This window comes from Cynocephalus volans, chromosome 10 (assembly GCF_027409185.1).
Source record: "Cynocephalus volans isolate mCynVol1 chromosome 10, mCynVol1.pri, whole genome shotgun sequence".
NCBI lineage: Eukaryota > Metazoa > Chordata > Mammalia > Dermoptera > Cynocephalidae > Cynocephalus > Cynocephalus volans.
The window spans coordinates 128,048,941-128,068,061 of record NC_084469.1 but is presented as its reverse complement, the minus strand read 5'-3'; the positions used below and the strand labels follow the sequence as shown (position 1 = coordinate 128,068,061).

At 37.6% G+C, this 19,121-nt stretch overlaps 1 protein-coding gene and 1 pseudogene across 1 annotated transcript; one reads left to right on the top strand and one right to left on the bottom strand.

Moving 5' to 3' along the window:
* The first annotated feature begins 3,005 nt into the window (after positions 1-3,005).
* LOC134387720 (IST1 homolog) lies at positions 3,006-18,365 on the top strand. The gene is made up of 7 exons (XM_063110111.1): positions 3,006-3,093; positions 5,631-5,811; positions 7,950-8,037; positions 8,522-8,605; positions 9,524-9,634; positions 14,699-14,774; positions 18,175-18,365. The coding sequence occupies exons 1-7, from the start codon at positions 3,006-3,008 to the stop codon at positions 18,363-18,365; spliced, it is 819 nt and encodes a 272-aa protein (XP_062966181.1).
* Positions 6,292-7,942, bottom strand: LOC134389570 (E3 ubiquitin-protein ligase TRIM13-like; annotated as a pseudogene).
* Positions 18,366-19,121: the final 756 nt, after the last annotated feature.

Genomic DNA, 19,121 nt, shown 5'->3' with positions numbered 1-19,121 from the left:
GGGCCTGAGAGAGATAAGTGAACCTGACCCAGGATCTAAGGGAAGGTGAAGCAAGCAGAGGGAGACCTAAAAGTTTGTGGGGAATGAGAGGAAGAGGTTTAGTACAGTGGGAAGCAGCTTGGTTTAGTGGGAAGAAGGCTTGACTACTCGATGAAATATTAGGTCACCATTCATTACAAATTAACTAGTCGACTTCATAATAACATGAACATCTGATTAAGCGCAAACAAAAATAAATGCCAGTTGAGTTTGTATTTGAATTACAATTATGTAAAAAAAATAGTTATGCTTACTTTCGGCAAAAACAAACAAAACTGAGCAAAAATAAGTTTGACCATGGGAGAGATTGGGTTCTGAGAGGATTTTTTTCTTTTTAGTTTCTGCAATCTCCGTTTAATAAATAATTGATTTTTGTTTGATTAAAAAATTATTGGCTGGGTGTGGGAAAGGTACTGGCTAGTCTCTGCTCCCTACTGTGTTGGTGTCTGATCTTAATAAAGTCATTTTACCACTTCAGTCTTTGGTTTCTACTACCGCAAAATAAGGCGCTTGAACTAGCTGAAGGAGTGGGAGTAAAATGTAGATAGAAGAGCTCTCCGAACATTTTCTGAAGTGAAAAAATAAGCCAATATGTACTTAATGTTAAAAGATGTAGCATTATGATTGCATATATTTATATATCTGTACAGAAAAAGAGTGGAAGTATACATAACTAGTTAACACTGGTTATGGCTGGGGAGGAAAGTGGAAGTGAGCGGTGGTGAAAAGGCACAAAAGTGACATGTTATTGTTTGAATTTTTATGAGAATATTACCTTATGAATAAATAAAAATAAATAAGTTACAAATAAAGTACATGATCTCTAAGATTCTTGGGAATCCTTAGACCTCAATTTTGATATTTTCTCGCCTGGATAGGCACAGAAGATCATCAAAATTATTGAGCAACACCACACACACATATACACACACACAGCACAAGTGGTTAAAACTGTGAAGCAGCTGTCATCTAAATCAGCAGACGACTTTGCTTCGTGAATATTAGTACTATTCCTGACAGTTTTCTTCTCTCTCAATTTGACCAAGAAGGAAGTTCTGTGGTCACTCAGTGCATTCGTTTTAGAGCTAACTGGCATTCCGGTTTCTAGCTCATCTCTTAGATCAGTAAACTGGCATTAAAATTGCCAAGATAGAGACCCTCCGACCATCCAGGTACAGTCTAGGATAGCCAGTTTCTCCCTGATCAAAATATATACCCAGAGAGCTGGTTTTCGTACAAAGTTGAAAGAGCAGGCACAGGTAGATGTAACCAAAAAATTAAAAAAAGTTTTTTTGGCTATCAGCCATTAACATAGTGACGTGTCCGTTTTAAAAAACCGGATGTTATGATTGGTGGAACACAGGTGATTTCCTGGTTTGGTGTTGCAGTCGCAGAAGAGAGGCTCATATCTTTGCTGTATCCTATTCCAGAGCTCTTTACTCCGAACAATCTTCATTTCTTTGGTCATACATCTTGACGGTAGGAAGCTCCACAGACACAGTTTGACGGGAATATTAGTGATAAGTAATACAGTTTTTACATATAGGACACTAAAATAACCAAAAGTAACCTAATTTCTCCAAAATTCTTTATTATTCTCCGGAATGTGGGTAATTCCCTATTTAAGTTATTTATATTAAGTAAACCCAGGCTCTTATCCTTGTAACTGGCTCAATAAATAGTCTTTGAATGAAACTTCACAAAGATATCCCATACTGGGAGATTTTGCTTGCTAATTCTTTTGCTCCCCTTTCCTTGTTTGTACTCTTGTCTAGTTTGTCTATATGTTAGCTATCTATTTTCAGTCTTTCATCTTAAAGTCCTTCATTTTCTTTCACTGAGTTTTTTATTTCTACCAAATTTTAAGATCTGATAAAATAAAGGAGATTTTTTTTAAAGGTATTTGGAATATTTGGGGACTGAAAAGTTTTTAGATTGAATATCTGTGATGGGAGAGCTCAAGCTACTCTGCTGGAAGGAAAACAACTATAAAACCCGGTTAGGCAGGTTATTCTTCTCCCTAAGCAGGCAGGAGTTTCAAACTAGTTCTCTCTGTGTTGCCTAGTTCCTCATTTTCTAGACCTGTAGTACAGGAAAGGGAGACTTAGAAAACCGTCTCTACTTTTTTTGAGATTAGGGATCAAACCAGAGAGAAGAGCTGGTAACTCGGAAAACCATGTGTGTCATAACAAAAGAAATAGGTAGCTTTTTTTATACTGTTATGTCTTCCTGCTTGTATGCTTCATCATGTAAAGGTGTCATTTTAGGAAAGGAACTTCATCTTTGGGTGCCAATGGCTGAAACGACAACTAATCCCTAGTATACACTGAAATTATAGAAATACTTCGTGGATTTAGCTTTCCTTAGAAATGTGTTAGTGCCTGGTATTAGATTATTTTTCAAAAAGCTTTTCTAAACGTCCAAATGTAGAAATACACAATTTTCAAGTTTCTGTTTTATATTCTCTGAACAATTCTGTCTTCATTTCCATATGCTTTTAATGTTGTGATCTTTCCAAACTCCAAAGAAGATTTGCCTTTTAAATTCATTAATATTTCATATGCAACTCTTACAATTTCTCCGTAAGTGAGGAATACATCATTTGGGGAGGGGGATCTTCCTCTCTTGCCTACTTCCTCAGACACTTGCCAAAGATTTTCATTTTTGTCAGAAACTTCCTGCGGAACTCTCAAAGGCTGCAGTAAAAACACTGAGGATTGGAATAAACTGAAGGAAACCTAACCCTTATTTGAGTTGTAAGAATCATATCTGGGAAATTGGTCCCTAGAGAAGCAAGTGTATTCAGGCCATCATTAGGCGGCCAGGAATTCTTTACATGGCTTGTGGAATGAATAAAGCGGGTACGGAAAAACTGGAGCCCCTCAATAAAACTGACAACTTTCTTTTTCTCTGGGAAGCTTGCTCAGCAAGGTGATTTGTGAGCTGCTGTGTCTTGTGGTGAAACAATGTTCAGCTCTACCTTCAAAGCTGATCGCCTTCGGGTTAACCTGCAACTGGTTATCAATCGCCTAAAACTCCTGGAAAAAAAGAAAAGTAAGTAAACACACCAAGCAGCATGGCAAGCTGCCTCTCAGATCACTGCGCAATCCCCATGGTGATATTTCTCCTAAGACCTCACTTAGCAATTTTAGTATTGCTTCTGACTTGTGGGAATGTGGTAATGATTATTATGGTGATCAACCCCTTTAGAATGTTTCCAAAGACTGTTCTATATCTTGACTTTATCAATGTCGGTATCCTGATTGTGATATTCTTCTACAGTTTTGGGGAAAACTGGGTAAGGAGTACTCTAGATCTCTCTATATTATTTCTTACAACATGTAGACTGCATGTGAATCTACGATTATCTACGATTATTTTTATTAAAAATAAAAAGTTAATTTTAAAAAAAAGTTTCTAAAGGTTTAAAATATAAAACAATGTCCAGATTACTGGACTTCTCTCCACCAAGGCAGAGAACTTTATCTAGACAGTCTTTTCCAATGTGCAATTGCCATTAAGCTTGAGCCCTCTGGGCAAATTTTTCTGGAAGGTCTTTACCTTTTTTCTTCTGTCAAGTGATAGCTCAAGTAGTATTACACCCATGTTCAGGGGAGTGCTCACAAGTGTCGTCTTAAGTCTTACTTCTCTTTTCCTTTTTTCTTTCTTTTTTAATCGGGGAGCAGTCCAGACCAAAAATGGTTCAGAATGCTCCCTGACTTATTTTCTGTTGCCTTTTGCTCTTTCTTCATTCTGCTGGGTTATGTGAGCCATTAACCTTTCAATAAACTGAAAAACTGATGGTCTCTGATTATGAGGAAAGTGCAGGTGAAATAAACATTGCACATAAATGTATTTTTTTTAGTGCTCAGTAAATAGTCCTATTGAATTACCATAATCTGTTGGTAGGGAGGCAGCTGTTACTCAAACTTCCAAATTGATTTTGGGGCATTCTTTAGCCAAATCTTGCAGATGTTTAGGCATTATGTATTTAGATAATAGGGGCCTAAGGAAAGTACCCAACACAAATTTAGGCAAACCCAGTGGTGCCCATTATTGTTACCATGAAAAATGAGCATGGCATTGATGGTGTACACAGCACTTGTAAATTTTAAACTGTATGACCACATGTTCTTTTATTTGATACTGATGATCCAGTGATACATATTATTATCCAGATAAATATTATCCTCTTTTTATAAACAAAGTTTAAACATGGAGTCCCTGAGTGATTTCAGATTAATAAAACAAATTAGCCCTGCCTTATCCAAATTTATTCCTTTTAAAAAGGAGACAATGTCACCTACTGAAAAAGAAAAAGAAAAAAGACGGCTAGCCACACACACACACACACAAAAGAAAAGAAAAAAAAGAAATAAATAAAAGGAGATAATAATCTTGACTTTCTATCACTCAGGGGTTCTATTTGTAACACAAACTATTACCTGGGCTCACAATAAATGTTTGCTGATATTGGTATTGGTGTAAAACAAGCAGTTCAGCATTTATCTGAAACAATTTCAGTACTACCATGATGTTTTTTCCCAGACATGTCTAGAGTAAAGGACATTTTCCTAGGTTGGACATGGCTACACTCCTTTCCAAGTACTGATCTTTGTGTTTCTCAGATTCAAATGCAAACACATGTCAAATATGTTTTGTAGCAACAGAGTAACTCTGCTATTTATGATTAGAACATTACCTGTAGGGTATGGTAGACAGACAGAGAATATTTGTATAATTTCGAGGCTCTGAAGTATTCCTGGTTTTTGTGAAAAGACTCACAAAAGATTCCCCAGGCTCAGTCATCAGTTGGTAACACAACATAGTAAGACTTTACATTGGATTGCCCTGGGACAGGTTACATTTGTCACCTCTCCAACATGACTCTACTGGTTCATTCTATGACATAATGTGGTAAAAAGGCATAGGAATTTGCAGCCTGATGATTTGGTCTTGAGCTTCAACTCAACCAATTACTCCAAGTCTTGTGATTATGGGCAAGCTATTTAACTCCTCAGAGTCTCAATCCTCTTAGCTGTAAAATGGAGATAACATACAAATCTCACACAGGAGTTAACAGGAATCAAATAAAACTGTATATATGAAAACATTTTTTAAAATTCAAAGCCCTGCATGCACTGTCCTTTTTAAAATAACTAATCTTTTTATTAGAAAAGTAATAAATATTCCTAATGAACATTTTAGAAAACAAAGGTAAGCTGAAAGAATAAAATAAAGATTACCTGTCAATCTTTAATAGGTGTCAGAATCCACCAGACTACTTACAACACAGATTGCTGGACTCTACTTCCAGAGTTTCTGATTCAGTATTCTGGGGTGGGGCCCAAGAATTCACGTTTCTAACAAGTTCCTGGGAGATACTAATGCTGCCAATCTGGGGGATGGCAATTTGAGAGCCACTGACCTAATGTGAAACACTTAACTTTATGCATATACAGTATATTTTAAGTGTGTGTGTTGTTTGTTTGGTTTATAAAACTATTGTTTCACATTATTGTGTAACCGCTTTTTTATTCAACAAACCTCTCTTTGCACATTCATTTTTCTCTGTGTGCTTTGTGCTACAGCTGAGCAGGCCCAGAAAGCAAGAAAGGAGGTTGCAGACTATCTGGCTGCTGGGAAGGATGAGCGAGCTCGGATCTATGTGGAGCATATTATCCAGGAAGACTACCTTGTGGAGGCCATGGAGATTTTGGAGCTTTACTGTGACCTACTGCTGTCTCGGTTTAGCTTGATTCAGGCCACAAAGTGAGTGCATCATTTTGCATACTCAAAGAAGTGACAAGGCATCTCTCCCACCTGGTGAGCCAGGGGGGGTGGGATCTAACTTGTTGGGACTATTAAGGAACATTGTCTCTAACTTTTATAGGAAGAACTATCCCTTCTTGAAGAGAATATGTCAGTCCAAGGAGGCATTTTTTAAGAAAATTAAATAGCTGTGTTTTTTCCCCTGAGCTGTAAGGATATAGTATAAACTTATAATAGAAAAATTGGAAAATATAGGCCAAAAAAAAAAATCCATTATCACCAAATTTGGAGATAAGAATTTTGGTATATTTCCTTTCAGTCTCTCTCTCTCTGTATATGTATATGTATATGTGTATGTGTATGTATATGTATGTAACTGTGTGTGTGTATACATGTATACCTGTACATATTGGTTTATATTCCAGTTGCGGTTTTTAAAAAAAAATTATTTTTTTTTGTTTTATGAACTTTGTCCATTGGCTACCTTTGAAGTATTTTATATTTGCACGCAAATTATGCCACACTGTTCAGCAACACCAAAGAACAATTTTTGAATCTTTCACTGAAAATGAAAAACCCATCTGTCACCTGTTCCCAGTAAAAAAACCTGATGTCTACAGATTGGCCAATTTAGTCAGATAGGAACTGAAGTTTGAAAAATGGTCTTTGCTAGTTTCGAATTCATCAGATAAAGACCATTTGAGGAGTATGGTAGGACCACAGAAAAAACAAGAAGGCCAAGCAGAAGGACTACCACAAATAACTGATAAAAGCTCCAGAGAATCTTGCTAATGAATGTACCAGTGTTTTGAGGCAAAAAAGTTTATGCACATCAATTAGTTTTATATCCTTCCATTAACTGATATCAGAGTTCTTCATTAAAAGGCCTGTGGGCAAATAAGAGGGAGGTAAAGGAGCTTCTTTGATTTTCTCCCTAAGCTCCTGCATCTATTGCAGAAATATCATGGGTTCTGACAGGCCTTTGAATGCCTCAGTAATGTTAAAGGCCATTCGTTGCTACTGCAAGACGGTGTTAAGTTTGTTGATCTCTGGGGCACAGGCTTGCTTAACCGCAAGGTTCGTGGTTTCAAAGTCAGACAGGATTTTATTCTTCTTTTGAGCCAATGTGTGTTGTAACTTCTCAAAAGAACTCCTTCACTTTATCTGAATCTTTAGTCATTAACTGTAGGGATTTTCTCTTGTAGTTTCCAAGGTATCCATGCTGGAAAGAGCATCTCCCCAAAGCCAGGTCTCAAAGTACTGGAAGAAGGACTGAAAGACATCCCCTTCCTGAGCATAGGCATCTTTGATAGATCATAATTATATTTTTCTGTTGTTGTTTTTTGCAGCTGGCCCGTATGGGGATCTGAACCCTTGACCTTGGTGTTACAAGGCTGTGTTCTAACCACCTGAGCTAACCAGCCAGCCCTGTTAGATCATAAGACATGCTTCTTGTGGTCACCACAAATAGCACAAATCCCACAAATCAGCTGCCTATCAGTCAGGCAGAAACTGTTGAGAGGCTGCCCCAAGTGTCCTTTGCACACTGGAATTTTGGGAGAGATCTTGATCTTCTTGTATTTTCCCACAACACCCTTCAGGCAGTAATCAACCTGCAGGCTACTGACTCCAGTAGCTGAAGTTTCCTTACAGCACCTGGGGCACTTACTTGAGTGGAGAAGGTCTCCACAATGAATTCCGCACATTCCCCACTAAGATACCTTCTAAGCATTTTTTTTTTGCAGAAGTTGTTCAAGCAAGGCAAAACTGGAGGATTGTTAAACCTGTTGTAATAAATTAGGCATAGTGAGATCTTCTTACAGCAGCTATATCACATACTTTGTCCCCTGCCAGCAGGTGTATTTAGCAGGGTTACTACCTACCAGAGCAAAGCAATCAGATTTATCTCCAAATATGGAGATAAGAATTATGATATCTTTCCTTTCAGTCTGTATATGTATATCTATATGTAACTGTGTGTATACACATATATTTACATATAGGCTTATATTCCAATTTTAGTTTTAAAAAAATTTTACTTAACTTTTTATTGTGAACAATGTCCATGAGCTACCTTTGAAGTAGGGAAAAGAGGGAAACATAAAGCTCTGAGTTACATAATTGTGTCCATTCCTTAGGGAACTAGATTCTGGTCTGGCTGAATCCATATCTACACTAATCTGGGCAGCTCCTCGATTGCAGTCACAGGTGCCTGAGTTGAAAATAGTAAGTTCGATCAGTTTTAACTGCCTTGTCATGATTGTATGTGAGGGTGTTGCTAGTGTTACCTGTTTGGAATTGTAGGATTATTTAAGGAATACTTTTTTCTATTAAGGGATAACCAAAAAAGTACTTTCTTTTCTTAGTTTTTAAGTGAAAAATAAATACTTTTTCATGACAATGGTAGAACCAAAAAAAAAATAAGCCTAAACTAAAACAAAACAAAACTCAAAACTGGGTTTCTTTTGGAAAGAAGTGTCATAATTTATAAGGTGTTTAGAATTAGAGGTTTTAAATTTCACATTTATCAGATACTTAAAAACAAGGCAAGCATTTGTTTCGTTATTGTTATTTTGATGGTAAAACAACATAATTCCAATGAGGTAACATGAAAGTGATTTTTGCTTTCAGTTGTTCTTCATCTAAAGCAATTTTGCCATAACTTGATGAATTTTGCCTATCTTTCTTTCTTGATGATGATTTGTTGCAGGTATCTAATCAGCTATGTGCAAAATACAGCCAAGAATATGGCCAGCTGTGTCGAACCAATGAGATTGGAACTGTCAGCTCTCGGGTAGTACCATTTCCAGAGATACAACATTTTTCTAAACCAAGAAGTCTGGGAAAAGCTTAGAAAACTCAGAACATATAATTTTGCACAGACTGAAAGATGTTTGGAACTAAGTTTTGCGCTGGAGGCCCAACAACTTGGATAAAGGTCTTGGACTAGAGAATGGAACTCAGATCTTTAAAAAAAAGATGAAGTCAGAAAAACTGAGCTGATTTCTTTTTTAAGAAAGCACACATTTTCCTAAATGTGACTTGCCTAGTAATATGAAGGAAGCTAATGAAACTTAGAAGTTTCAGCATTTGAACATATGGCATCATGACCACACATGTATAATTCAGGACTGACATTCAGCTGGAACACAGAGATCTGGCTGCAGCAGTTGTTTTAGGCTGGTGGACATTCTTGTCATTCAGGGTGTCCATTCGGACTGGTTAGTGTCATGCTCTACAGCTTATTAAACATGTTGACTATCACCCCTGATGTAATTAAAGCACATCACAAAATCAGAATTTTTGATTCAAAACATTTTTTCTTATGATTATTTCTTATGTTTTCTTATGTTATTTCTTATTCCACTTGGTTTGAAGTTCCTTAACTCTAGGATAAGGTTGTCTCATGATACATTCACAAGCAGGACCCTTCCTTGTTGTTAAATTATACAATTTTTTAAAAATTATACATTTCAGGGCTGGCCAGTTAACTCAGTGGTTAGACTACATGCTAATAACACCAAGGGCCAGGGTTTGATCCCTGGACTGGCCAGCCACCAAAAAAAAAAAAAAAAAAAAAAATCCTAAACAACAAAGAATAGAATAAAGATGAAAAACAGTGATTCAGAATTGAAAGACCACCTAAACTGTTTTTGTTTCTTGTTTTGTAAGTATGTATGTGACCAAATCTGTTGTGTTCTTTATTTTACAGCTAATGTGTAAATTGAATGTGAAAACTCTACACCAGGTTCTAGTGGAACAATATCTTACAGAAATTGCTAAGAACTATGATGTGCCCTATAAATCTAAGGCAACCATTATGGTGAGTACTTCCAAGAAGAAAGAATTGACTCAAAGCTGCGATTTCCATCGGGCACCAAAAATTTGTTCTACTTAGGGATGTGGCTTCTGGAATTGTGTAGCTGGAGTAGCTCTGGAATTGTGAAGCAGGTAAAATTTGTGCTTCTTCTCTGCCCACATACTTTTTCTAACAGACCCTTCTAAGTTGTTAACGATAGAGTAGAAAACAAAGATGAAGGTACCTAAAGTGTTATATACAGAAGAGGGTGAAACATATTTAGTTCTTAAGATCTTGAATTGGTCCTGGTGTTATTTTGCATTTTAATAAGTAACACTTGAAATAAAAGATACAAGATCAAAGGCACAAAGCAGTATCATTTATCTTGGTTAAGAGCATGGGTTCAGGGGTGAAACAACCCATATTCAGATCCTAGCTCCACCATTTATTAACTATGAGACCCCAGGCAAGTCTTAAAAACTCAGTTCTTGTTTCATTCTCCTACATATGGATATCCAGTTATCCCAGCACCATTTGCTGAAGAGGCAGTCCCTTCCCCAGTGAATAGGCTTGGTGCTTTTGTCAAAGATCAGATGGCAGTAAGTATGTGGGTTGATTTCTGGATTCTCTATTCTATTCCATTGGTCAGTGTGTCTGTTTTTACGCCAGTACCATACTGTTTTGGTTATTATAGCTTTGTAGTATAGCTTAAATTCAGGTAGTGTTATGCCTCCAGCTTTATTTTTTTTGCTCAGCATTGCTTTGGCTATGTGTGGTCTTTTATTGTTCCATATAAATGTCTGGATAGTTTTTTCCATTTCTGAGAAAAGTGTCTTTGGAATTTTGATGGGGATTGCATTGAATTTGTATATCACTTTGGGTAGTATGGACATTTTCACTATGTTGATTCTTCCAATCCAAGAGCATGGGATATCTTTCCATCTTCTTGTATCCTCTCTAATTTCTCTCAGCAGTGGTTTGTAGTTCTCATTATAGAGATTTTTCACCTCCTTGGTTAACTCAATTCCTAAGTATTTTATTTTTTTGGTGGCTATTGTAAATGGGCAGGCTTTCTTGATTTCTCCTTCTGCATGTTCACTATTGGAGAAAAGAAATGCTACTGATTTTTGTGTGTTGATTTTGTATCCTGCTACTGTGCTGAAATCATTTATCAATTCCAAGAGTTTTTTTGTAGAGGTTTTAGGCTGTTCGATATATAGGATCATGTCATCTGCAAACAGGGACAGTTTGACTTCATCTTTTCCAATCTGGATGCCCTTTATTTCCTTCTCTTCTCTGATTGCTTTGGCTAGTACTTCCAACACTATGTTGAATAGGAGTGGTGAGAGTGGGCATCCTTGTCTAGTTCCTGTTCTTAAAGGAAAAGCTTTCAGCTTTTCCCCATTCAGGATGATATTGGCAGTGGGTTTGGCATATATGGCTTTAATTATGTTGAGATATTTTCCCTGTATACCTAACTTATAGAGGGTCTTTGTCATGAATGAGTGCTGAACTTTATCAAATGCTTTTTCAGCATCTATAGAGATGATCATATGGTCCTTGTGTTTGAGTTTATTAATATGGTGTATCACATTTATTGATTTGCGTATGTTGAACCAACCTTGCATCCCTGGGATGAATCCCACTTGATCGTGATGAATAATTTTACATACGTGTTGCTGTATTCTGTTTGCTACTAGATCCATACCTCTCACCGTATACTAAAATCAACTCAAAATGGATTAAGGATTTAAATATACACCCTGAAACAATAAAACTTCTTAAAGAAAACATAGGAGAAACACTTCAGGAAATAGGACTGGGCACAAACTTCATGAATACGACCCCAAAAGCACGGGCAACCAAAGGAAAAATAAACAAATGGGATTATATCAAACTAAAAAGCTTCTGCACAGCAAAAGAAACAATTAACAGAGTTAAAAGACAACCAACAGAGTGGGAGAAAATATTTGCAAAATATACATCTGACAAAGGATTAATATCCAGAATATACAAGGAACTCAAACAACTTTACAAGAAGAAAACAAGCAACCCAATTAAAAAATGGGCAAAAGAGCTGAGTAGGCATTTCTCTAAGGAAGATATACAAATGGCCAACAGACATATAAAAAAATGCTCAACATCACTCAGCATCCGGGAAATGCAAATCAAAACCACATTGAGATGCCATCTAACCCCAGTTAGGATGGCTAAAATCCAAAAGACGCTGAACGATAAATGCTGGCGAGGTTGCGGAGAAAAAGGAACTCTCATACATTGTCGGTGGGACTGCAAAATGGTGCAGCCTCTATGGAAAATGGTATGGAGGTTCCTCAAACAATTGCAGATAGATCTACCATACAACCCAGCTATCCCACTGTTGGGAATATACCCAGAGGAATGGAAATCATCAAGTCGAAGGTATACCTGTTCCCCAATGTTCATCGCAGCACTCTTTACAATAGCCAAGAGTTAGAACCAGCCCAAATGTCCATCATCAGAGGAGTGGATACGGAAAATGTGGTACATCTACACAATGGAATACTACTCAGCTATAAAAACGAATGAAATACTGCCATTTGCAACAACATGGATGGACCTTGAGAGATTTATATTAAGTGAAACAAGTCAGGCACAGAAGGAGAAATACCACATGTTCTCACTTATTGGTGGGAGCTAAAAATTAATATATAAATTCACACACACACACACACACACACACACACACACAAAAAAAACCGGGGGTGGGGGGAAGAAGATATAACAACCACAACTACTTGAAGTTGATACGACAAGCAAACAGAAAGGACATTGTTGGCGGGGAGGGGGGGAGGGAGAAGGGAGGGAGGTTTTGGTGATGGGGAGCAATAATCAGCCACAATGTATATCGACAAAATAAAACTTAAAAAAAAAAAAACAAAAAACAACTCAGTTCTCTGGACTGTAAAAAGGGGGATAGTAATAGTTCCTATGTCACAAGTTTGTTGAGATGATTAAAAGAGCTAATATGAATAAGGAACATAAACACAGTGACTGGCACATAACAAATGTAATCAAGTTTTGCTTTTTGTCATCATCATTATTATCACAGAGGGTGGATTAAGCCTCCAAAAGGGGGCCATGGACTGTCTCGGTGCAAGAGGGATTTCTAATGCCTCTCAAATAATTTCATGTGGGGAGCTACTTGTTTTAGTGATTGATTAGGCTATCTCTGGTGACTTCTTTATACAAGATGGCCTCATATTTGGGTGCCAACCTCCTGCTTAGTGCAAGTGTGACAGGGGAGTCTATTCCATCTTCCGTGTTCCCACTGCACTGCCTTCAAATTGCTGGTGCAGCATGTACCATATTGGATTGTGGTCAAGGAGCACCTTTATCTTTTCTGATGCTTTGCACCTAGTGGTTTACTGATGGGCACTCTTTTACTCTTTTTTTTTTTTTCTCTCTTCCAAAGAATTAAATAGCTTGTTGAAAATGACACATTGTAAAAATTTAAGCAATACAGAAAGGGACTTCGAAGAAGTAAAAGCCACATGAAGTGCCACTAGATATGTGCCCAAGGGCTTAGTCTTTGGAAATCTTCTCATTCTTCCCACGTCTCTAGGCTCATGGTTTTCAATGGCATCTTTATGGTGGGGACTTCCATACGTATGCCATTAGCTAAGGCTTCTACGCTTATATAAACTCCAGGTTCATATATCCACCTTCCTTCCTGACATCTTCACTTGTATGTTTCAGTGGCATCTCAAACTTAACAAGTCCGAAAGCGCTCTCACTCCTTCCAAAACCCTAATCATTCTACAGTTAATGGCAATTCTATGCTAGGATAAAAACCTTGATATCTTCTTCCTTGACTCTTCCCTTTCTCTCAACTCCTACCCCCCCCCCCCCCCCCCCGCCAACCAATCTTTCAGGAAATCCTGGTTATCTACCTTCTAAATATATCCAGAATTCTGCCACTTCTCGCCATCTCCACTGCCAGTACCCTGGTCTAACCAGCAGTCCTGTCCTGCCTGGATTATGGCAATAGCCTCTTAATTGGTTTTCCTGCTTCTACTCCTGCCTCCCCCATTAAATGATGCTCAGTATGGTATCAGAGATCCTGTTACTATCTAAGTCGGATTGTGTCACTCCTCTGCTTTTAAAGCCCTCCAGTTGGTTTTTATTTCACTTAGAATAACAGGCTAAGTCTTTCCCATGCCTTAAGAGGCTACCCATACCACTCTCCTTTCACCTCTCTGACGTCATTCCCTCCACTCTCCCCTTGTTTACTCTGTCTCAGCCACACTGGCCTCCTAAGGTTTCTTCAAACACATAAGGCACATTCCCACCTCAGGACCTTTGTACTTCTTTCCAGTACTCTGTGTTCTCTAGATACCTGCCTTGACCCTTCCTTTAGTACAAGTCTGTACTTAAATGTTCTCTGAAAGGCCCTTCCTAGCTAACTACCTTCTCTAAAATGTCAACCTTCTCCCTCCTCTCTGCTCTATATTTTCTCCTGTATAACACTTTATCTAACATACTGCATCACTTAGTGATCTTGTTTATTATGTCTTCCCCACCAGAATGTCAGCTCCAGACTTTTGTGCGTTTTGTTCACTGTTGCATCCCAGCGCTCTTCCGGGCTTATAGTTGCTAACATTCTATAAACTATGTAAATCTCTTAATTGGTGTACCATAGTACCTGACCTCAAAGGTACTCAAAACATAGTCATTGAAGGGCCGAGCCCATGGCACACTCAGGAGAGTGCGGCGCTGGGAGCACAGCGACGCTCCCGCCACGGGTTCGGATCCTATATAGGAATGGCCGGTGCACTCACTGGCTGAGTGCCGGTCACGAAAAAAACAAAAAACAAAAAAACATAGTCCTTGAAAGAGAGAAGGAGGAAGCACGTGGGCTAGAAAGCCTGAAGGTCACTTTTAACTGTCATTGACTAGCCTGTAAGCTTCATGAGGGCAGGAGCCATGTCTCTTTGCTCGCCATTTCTTCCCCAGTGCATCCAAGAGTGTTTGGTATGTAGTAAGTAAGCAATAAACAAATTTGTAATAAATTGAGAACCAAATGAAATTCTTACCCTCTTGCCTTAGGCTGAAGCCCCAGCAGACCTGGTCAGTACCGGATTTACCGAGGATGTCAAGAAAGATGCCCTTGGCAGAGGAGGTGGTACTGTAGTGGGAACTGGTCATCCATGTGGGGCATCACCAGTATCTACACCAGGGCCCTTAACTGTGCCATCTGCAGCCCCTTGTTTCCCATTACTTCCTCCTGAAAGACAGGTCAGTATGAATGGGAGAACTGAATCTGGAATGGGACTACAGGTAGTGTCAGAATATATTTCTCATTGGGCGTTTCGAATAGTAAAATGATCTTTGTGAAGTTTTTAAGGCCAGGGGATATTTGCAATCATTTAGCCGGTATTTGATGTGTTTATACACTGAACTCATGAAAAGAGAAGGCTATAGTCTGTCATCAACCTCTTAACAATACTATGGTATAGACTGCAAAGAACATTTTTATGAGCTGGACAAATTTGAAAGTCTTGGGCTGGCCCGTGGCTCAACTGGGAGAGTGTGGTGCTGATAACACCAAAGCCATGGGTTTGGATCCTGTATAGGGATGGCCGGTTGGCTCACTGGTGAGCGTGGTGCTGACAACACCAAGTCAAGGGTTAAGAATCCCGTTACTGGTCTTCTTTCAAAAACAAAACAAAACAAAGACAAATTTGGAAGTCTTTATAGTGATTTAGACTCATGTTTCAGATTAGATGTTTTCAATTTATATATAGTACAAACAATTTGCTTTTATGTTAAATAGTATAAAAACTCATGACATTGCATACATAAATTTGGAGAGGTCAAGTAAGTAAAAACTAAAGAGCCATAGGCATTAACGTTTTAAAAAATTTATTTTATTTATTGAATCAAAATTGATTGTACATATTTTTAGGGTTGAACATTGAGATATGTTGATCAAATTAATATTATTAGCATATATATTGTTACAAATCATAATTATTCTTTATGCCCCTTGTCCAATCTCTCCCCTTCCCCAACTCCCTCCTTCCTCCCCCCTCTAATTACCCTGGATTTCTTTTCTCCTTCTGAAAGAATAATGGTTACTCTGTTAATTTGTTGCCTAGATGATCTGTCCAATGCTGAGAGGTGTGATCAGGTCCCCCAATATTATTGAAGAGTGGATGCTTTTTCTGTCACTCAGAAATGGGCTTTGTGGAGAGAGACATCCTCTTCTTTTCTTTATCTCTGCTGGTGACTCTCCTTGTAAGAATGCACTCCAGTGGTTGGTGGACCATCTGCATGGTGGTTGTGGTGTCTAGCCACTTTGGTGGCAGCCATGGTTATTGTGGTGGCTGTGGTGGGCCACCCACATGGAGGTGATGTTTTTGTCATGCTCCTTGGTGCTGGCGGTGTTCCTGGTTGTGGAGTGTGTCTTGTCCCCTTCTCCATGCCTCTGGTCCCTGGAAGGACCATGAGGCGCTGGCATGGTGTGCCTGGTTGTGGGAGGGGGATAGGCATTGATTTTCTTTACTCTTTATTCCTTCAGCATAAAGTGAGGAGAAGTTCTCTTGTTCTTTTTACCTTGCTAGGCTTTTCTGACCCTGAAGCTCTTTTTCTAGGATTTAAATTTTAGATATGATCTAAATGATTTTTCTTATTGAAATTATTTGTCTGAACCACACCTTGTATATTGCTCAGCTTTTACTCTTGGAATGCAAGTCCTCTGATTGAAAACTAAACAAAGGAAACTTTAGATATATACAAAATTAGAGAGAATAATACAGTGAGCTCCCATGTATCCATCATTCAGTTTTAACAGTTGTCAACATTCTGCTGCTCTTATTTCATCTATCTATTTCTTCCTAATATTTTTTGTAGGGAGGACAGAGAAAGAATTGAAAGCACATCTCAGACATTATATAATTTAAACTGTAAATACTTCAGTATATATCTCTAACACAAACTCTTTGTTTTTACAATATAAAACAATGCCACTATGCTCAATACAATGAAAATAATTCCTTAATATCATATAATACTCAATCCACACTACATTTCCAGGATTGTCTCAACAATGCATTTTTTACAGTTATTTTGTTGAAATCAAGATCCAAAAAGATCCACACATTTATTTGGTTGATATTTTTCTTAAGTCTTTTAATCTGTAACACTTCTTTTTTCCCACCCCTCCTTCTTTCTTGCCATTTGTTTGCTGGAGAAAGAGTCCTCTGATTTTATTAAACAAATCATCTTTCACAAATAGCATCTCTAGGCCCAAAGATAAAATATTTTGTGGGTTCCTGTATGAGGTCACAGGTAACAGAAGCAGCAAGACCCATAGTCACGCCTAAGGCTAATTTCCAGAAGGCCTAAAAAAACTTTATCCCAAACAAGAAGGAAGCTTGACTGTAATAAAGTTTAGTTAATTTCAAGTTAATTTTAAGAAAATTTATTGAAGCCTTACTGTGTGCAAAATATGCACTTGGAACTCAAACCAGTCACTTCTCAGTGATCTGTTTTCTTTCAGAATGATGACTATAAGAAGAACAATTTGTTTCCTTCACTGGTTCCTAGTAAGTACAGAGAATGCTGGTAGAACTTGGAGTTGCTTGATATTCATTGAAGATATCTGAGTTGTTTTAAGACTGTTTCTCCATTGGTGAGAGATATATTAGTGATTTACCATGGTTGCAGTGTGTTCCTTTATAGTAACTGACAGTTTTCAACATGGATGTGGACAATGTTTTGAAATTCATGATTCAATTCAGGATGTATGGACCTCCCAATACTCAAGAGAGTCTAAAAATTAGCAGTTCAAGGATAATAGGAAAATAAAGCTACTCCCATTAGAGGCCTCATTGGTGAGACCTTGGAGTAGTACAAATATACTGAGTTCCTGTGGCAAGGCCTCTAATGTGAATAATTTTGTTTGCAGGCCAGGAGTTCTTAGCCTAGAGTCTACCTAGGAACCACCTAAAGTTGTAGGTAAAATTTTGTATGTGCAGGAAGATTAATTATTGCTTTCATCAGATCTCAGAGGTCTTTAACCCAAAAAGTTTTATTTTTATTTTTTATTAAAATGCATTGATTATACATATCTGTGGTGTACAGTTATATTTTAATACATGTATACAATGTGCAATGATCAAATCAGGGGTAATTAGCATATTCATCATTATAAAACTTAATCATTTCAATCACAGTAGTTTTAGAACCACTACTACACTAGATCATCCTGGCACATGATTTGAAATATTGTGCCTTTTTAAAAGTCTGGATTGGGAAAAAAAATAAAAGCACTTCCCCTCCTTCAAAAAAAAAATAAATTAAAAAAAAAAAAAAAAAAAGTCTGGATTGCCCTTGAAGGATATTGCCAATGAATCATAACCAATACCACCATTTGTATAATGGAGAAATTGTCCAATTTTCTAGTCATAGCATATATTGCTCTTTCAAATGTAATAGTAGCCTACTTTTTATAAGGCTGGGGTTTCTTTCTGGGGGACTACCTTATTGTGACCTTTAATTACATTTATTAAAATGAATAGGTCCAGGATTCAACCCTCAAACATCTCCAAAGCCAGAATCAAGAGCTAAGATTGGTTTCGATAACTTTATGCTGCCTGACTTGTTTGACGTAAAACCTCAAGCAAGCCTATCCATTGACGCTTATGATTCCGAAGAAGTTGACTTTGAAGATCTTAACCGGAGACTTGAAATGCTGAAGAAAACAACATAAATACTTAGTCCTGGATTGGGCATTTGTCTGGAAATCAGGGCTCCTGGGCACGAATTGTAACATGGCCACCTGTGTGGGGGTCTGAACTTTTCTCATTCACAATCTCCTCCACTTCTTAAATGCTGTTTTTCTGCCAATTGTAATAATGTGTGTGTATGTGTGTCTGTGTATACACATATAATTATTCCTGTCCCTAAAAATTATGTGATTCATAGATGAAGATTCTTGATGTACACAATTTTATTAATTACAGTCAGTAAACTTTAGTTTGTTTTCTCTTGGATCCTTATTTTTCTTGTAGTTATCTCTTTTTCCAGGGACGCAGAATGGTGTGAATTTAAATCCCACCCCTATACTTATTAGCTGTAAGACTTTTGGAAAATGGTACCTCTTGTCAAATGTGTGTGAGAGAGCTAAGAAGCTAGAGAAATAAGTCTTTTTTAAAAAAATGAGTATCTTAAAGAATGAATGTACAATCCCCATATTGGCCAGCTACCAAAAATTTTTTAAAAAAAGAATGAATGTTCAAACAGTGTGAATGAGAGAAATATTTTCAGGAAATCAGTGGTATCCTGTACACCTGGATTAAAATATCTACTCTGCCACTTACTAGCTGTGAGCCTCCTTTTTCTTATCTGTAAAATGGGGATAATGATGAGAATTGAAAGAAATAATGTATATAAAGCTCTTTAGCATTTAGTGGTTGCTCAATAAATATTAGTTTCCATTTTAGTTTTTACTATCTGCTATGTTCTA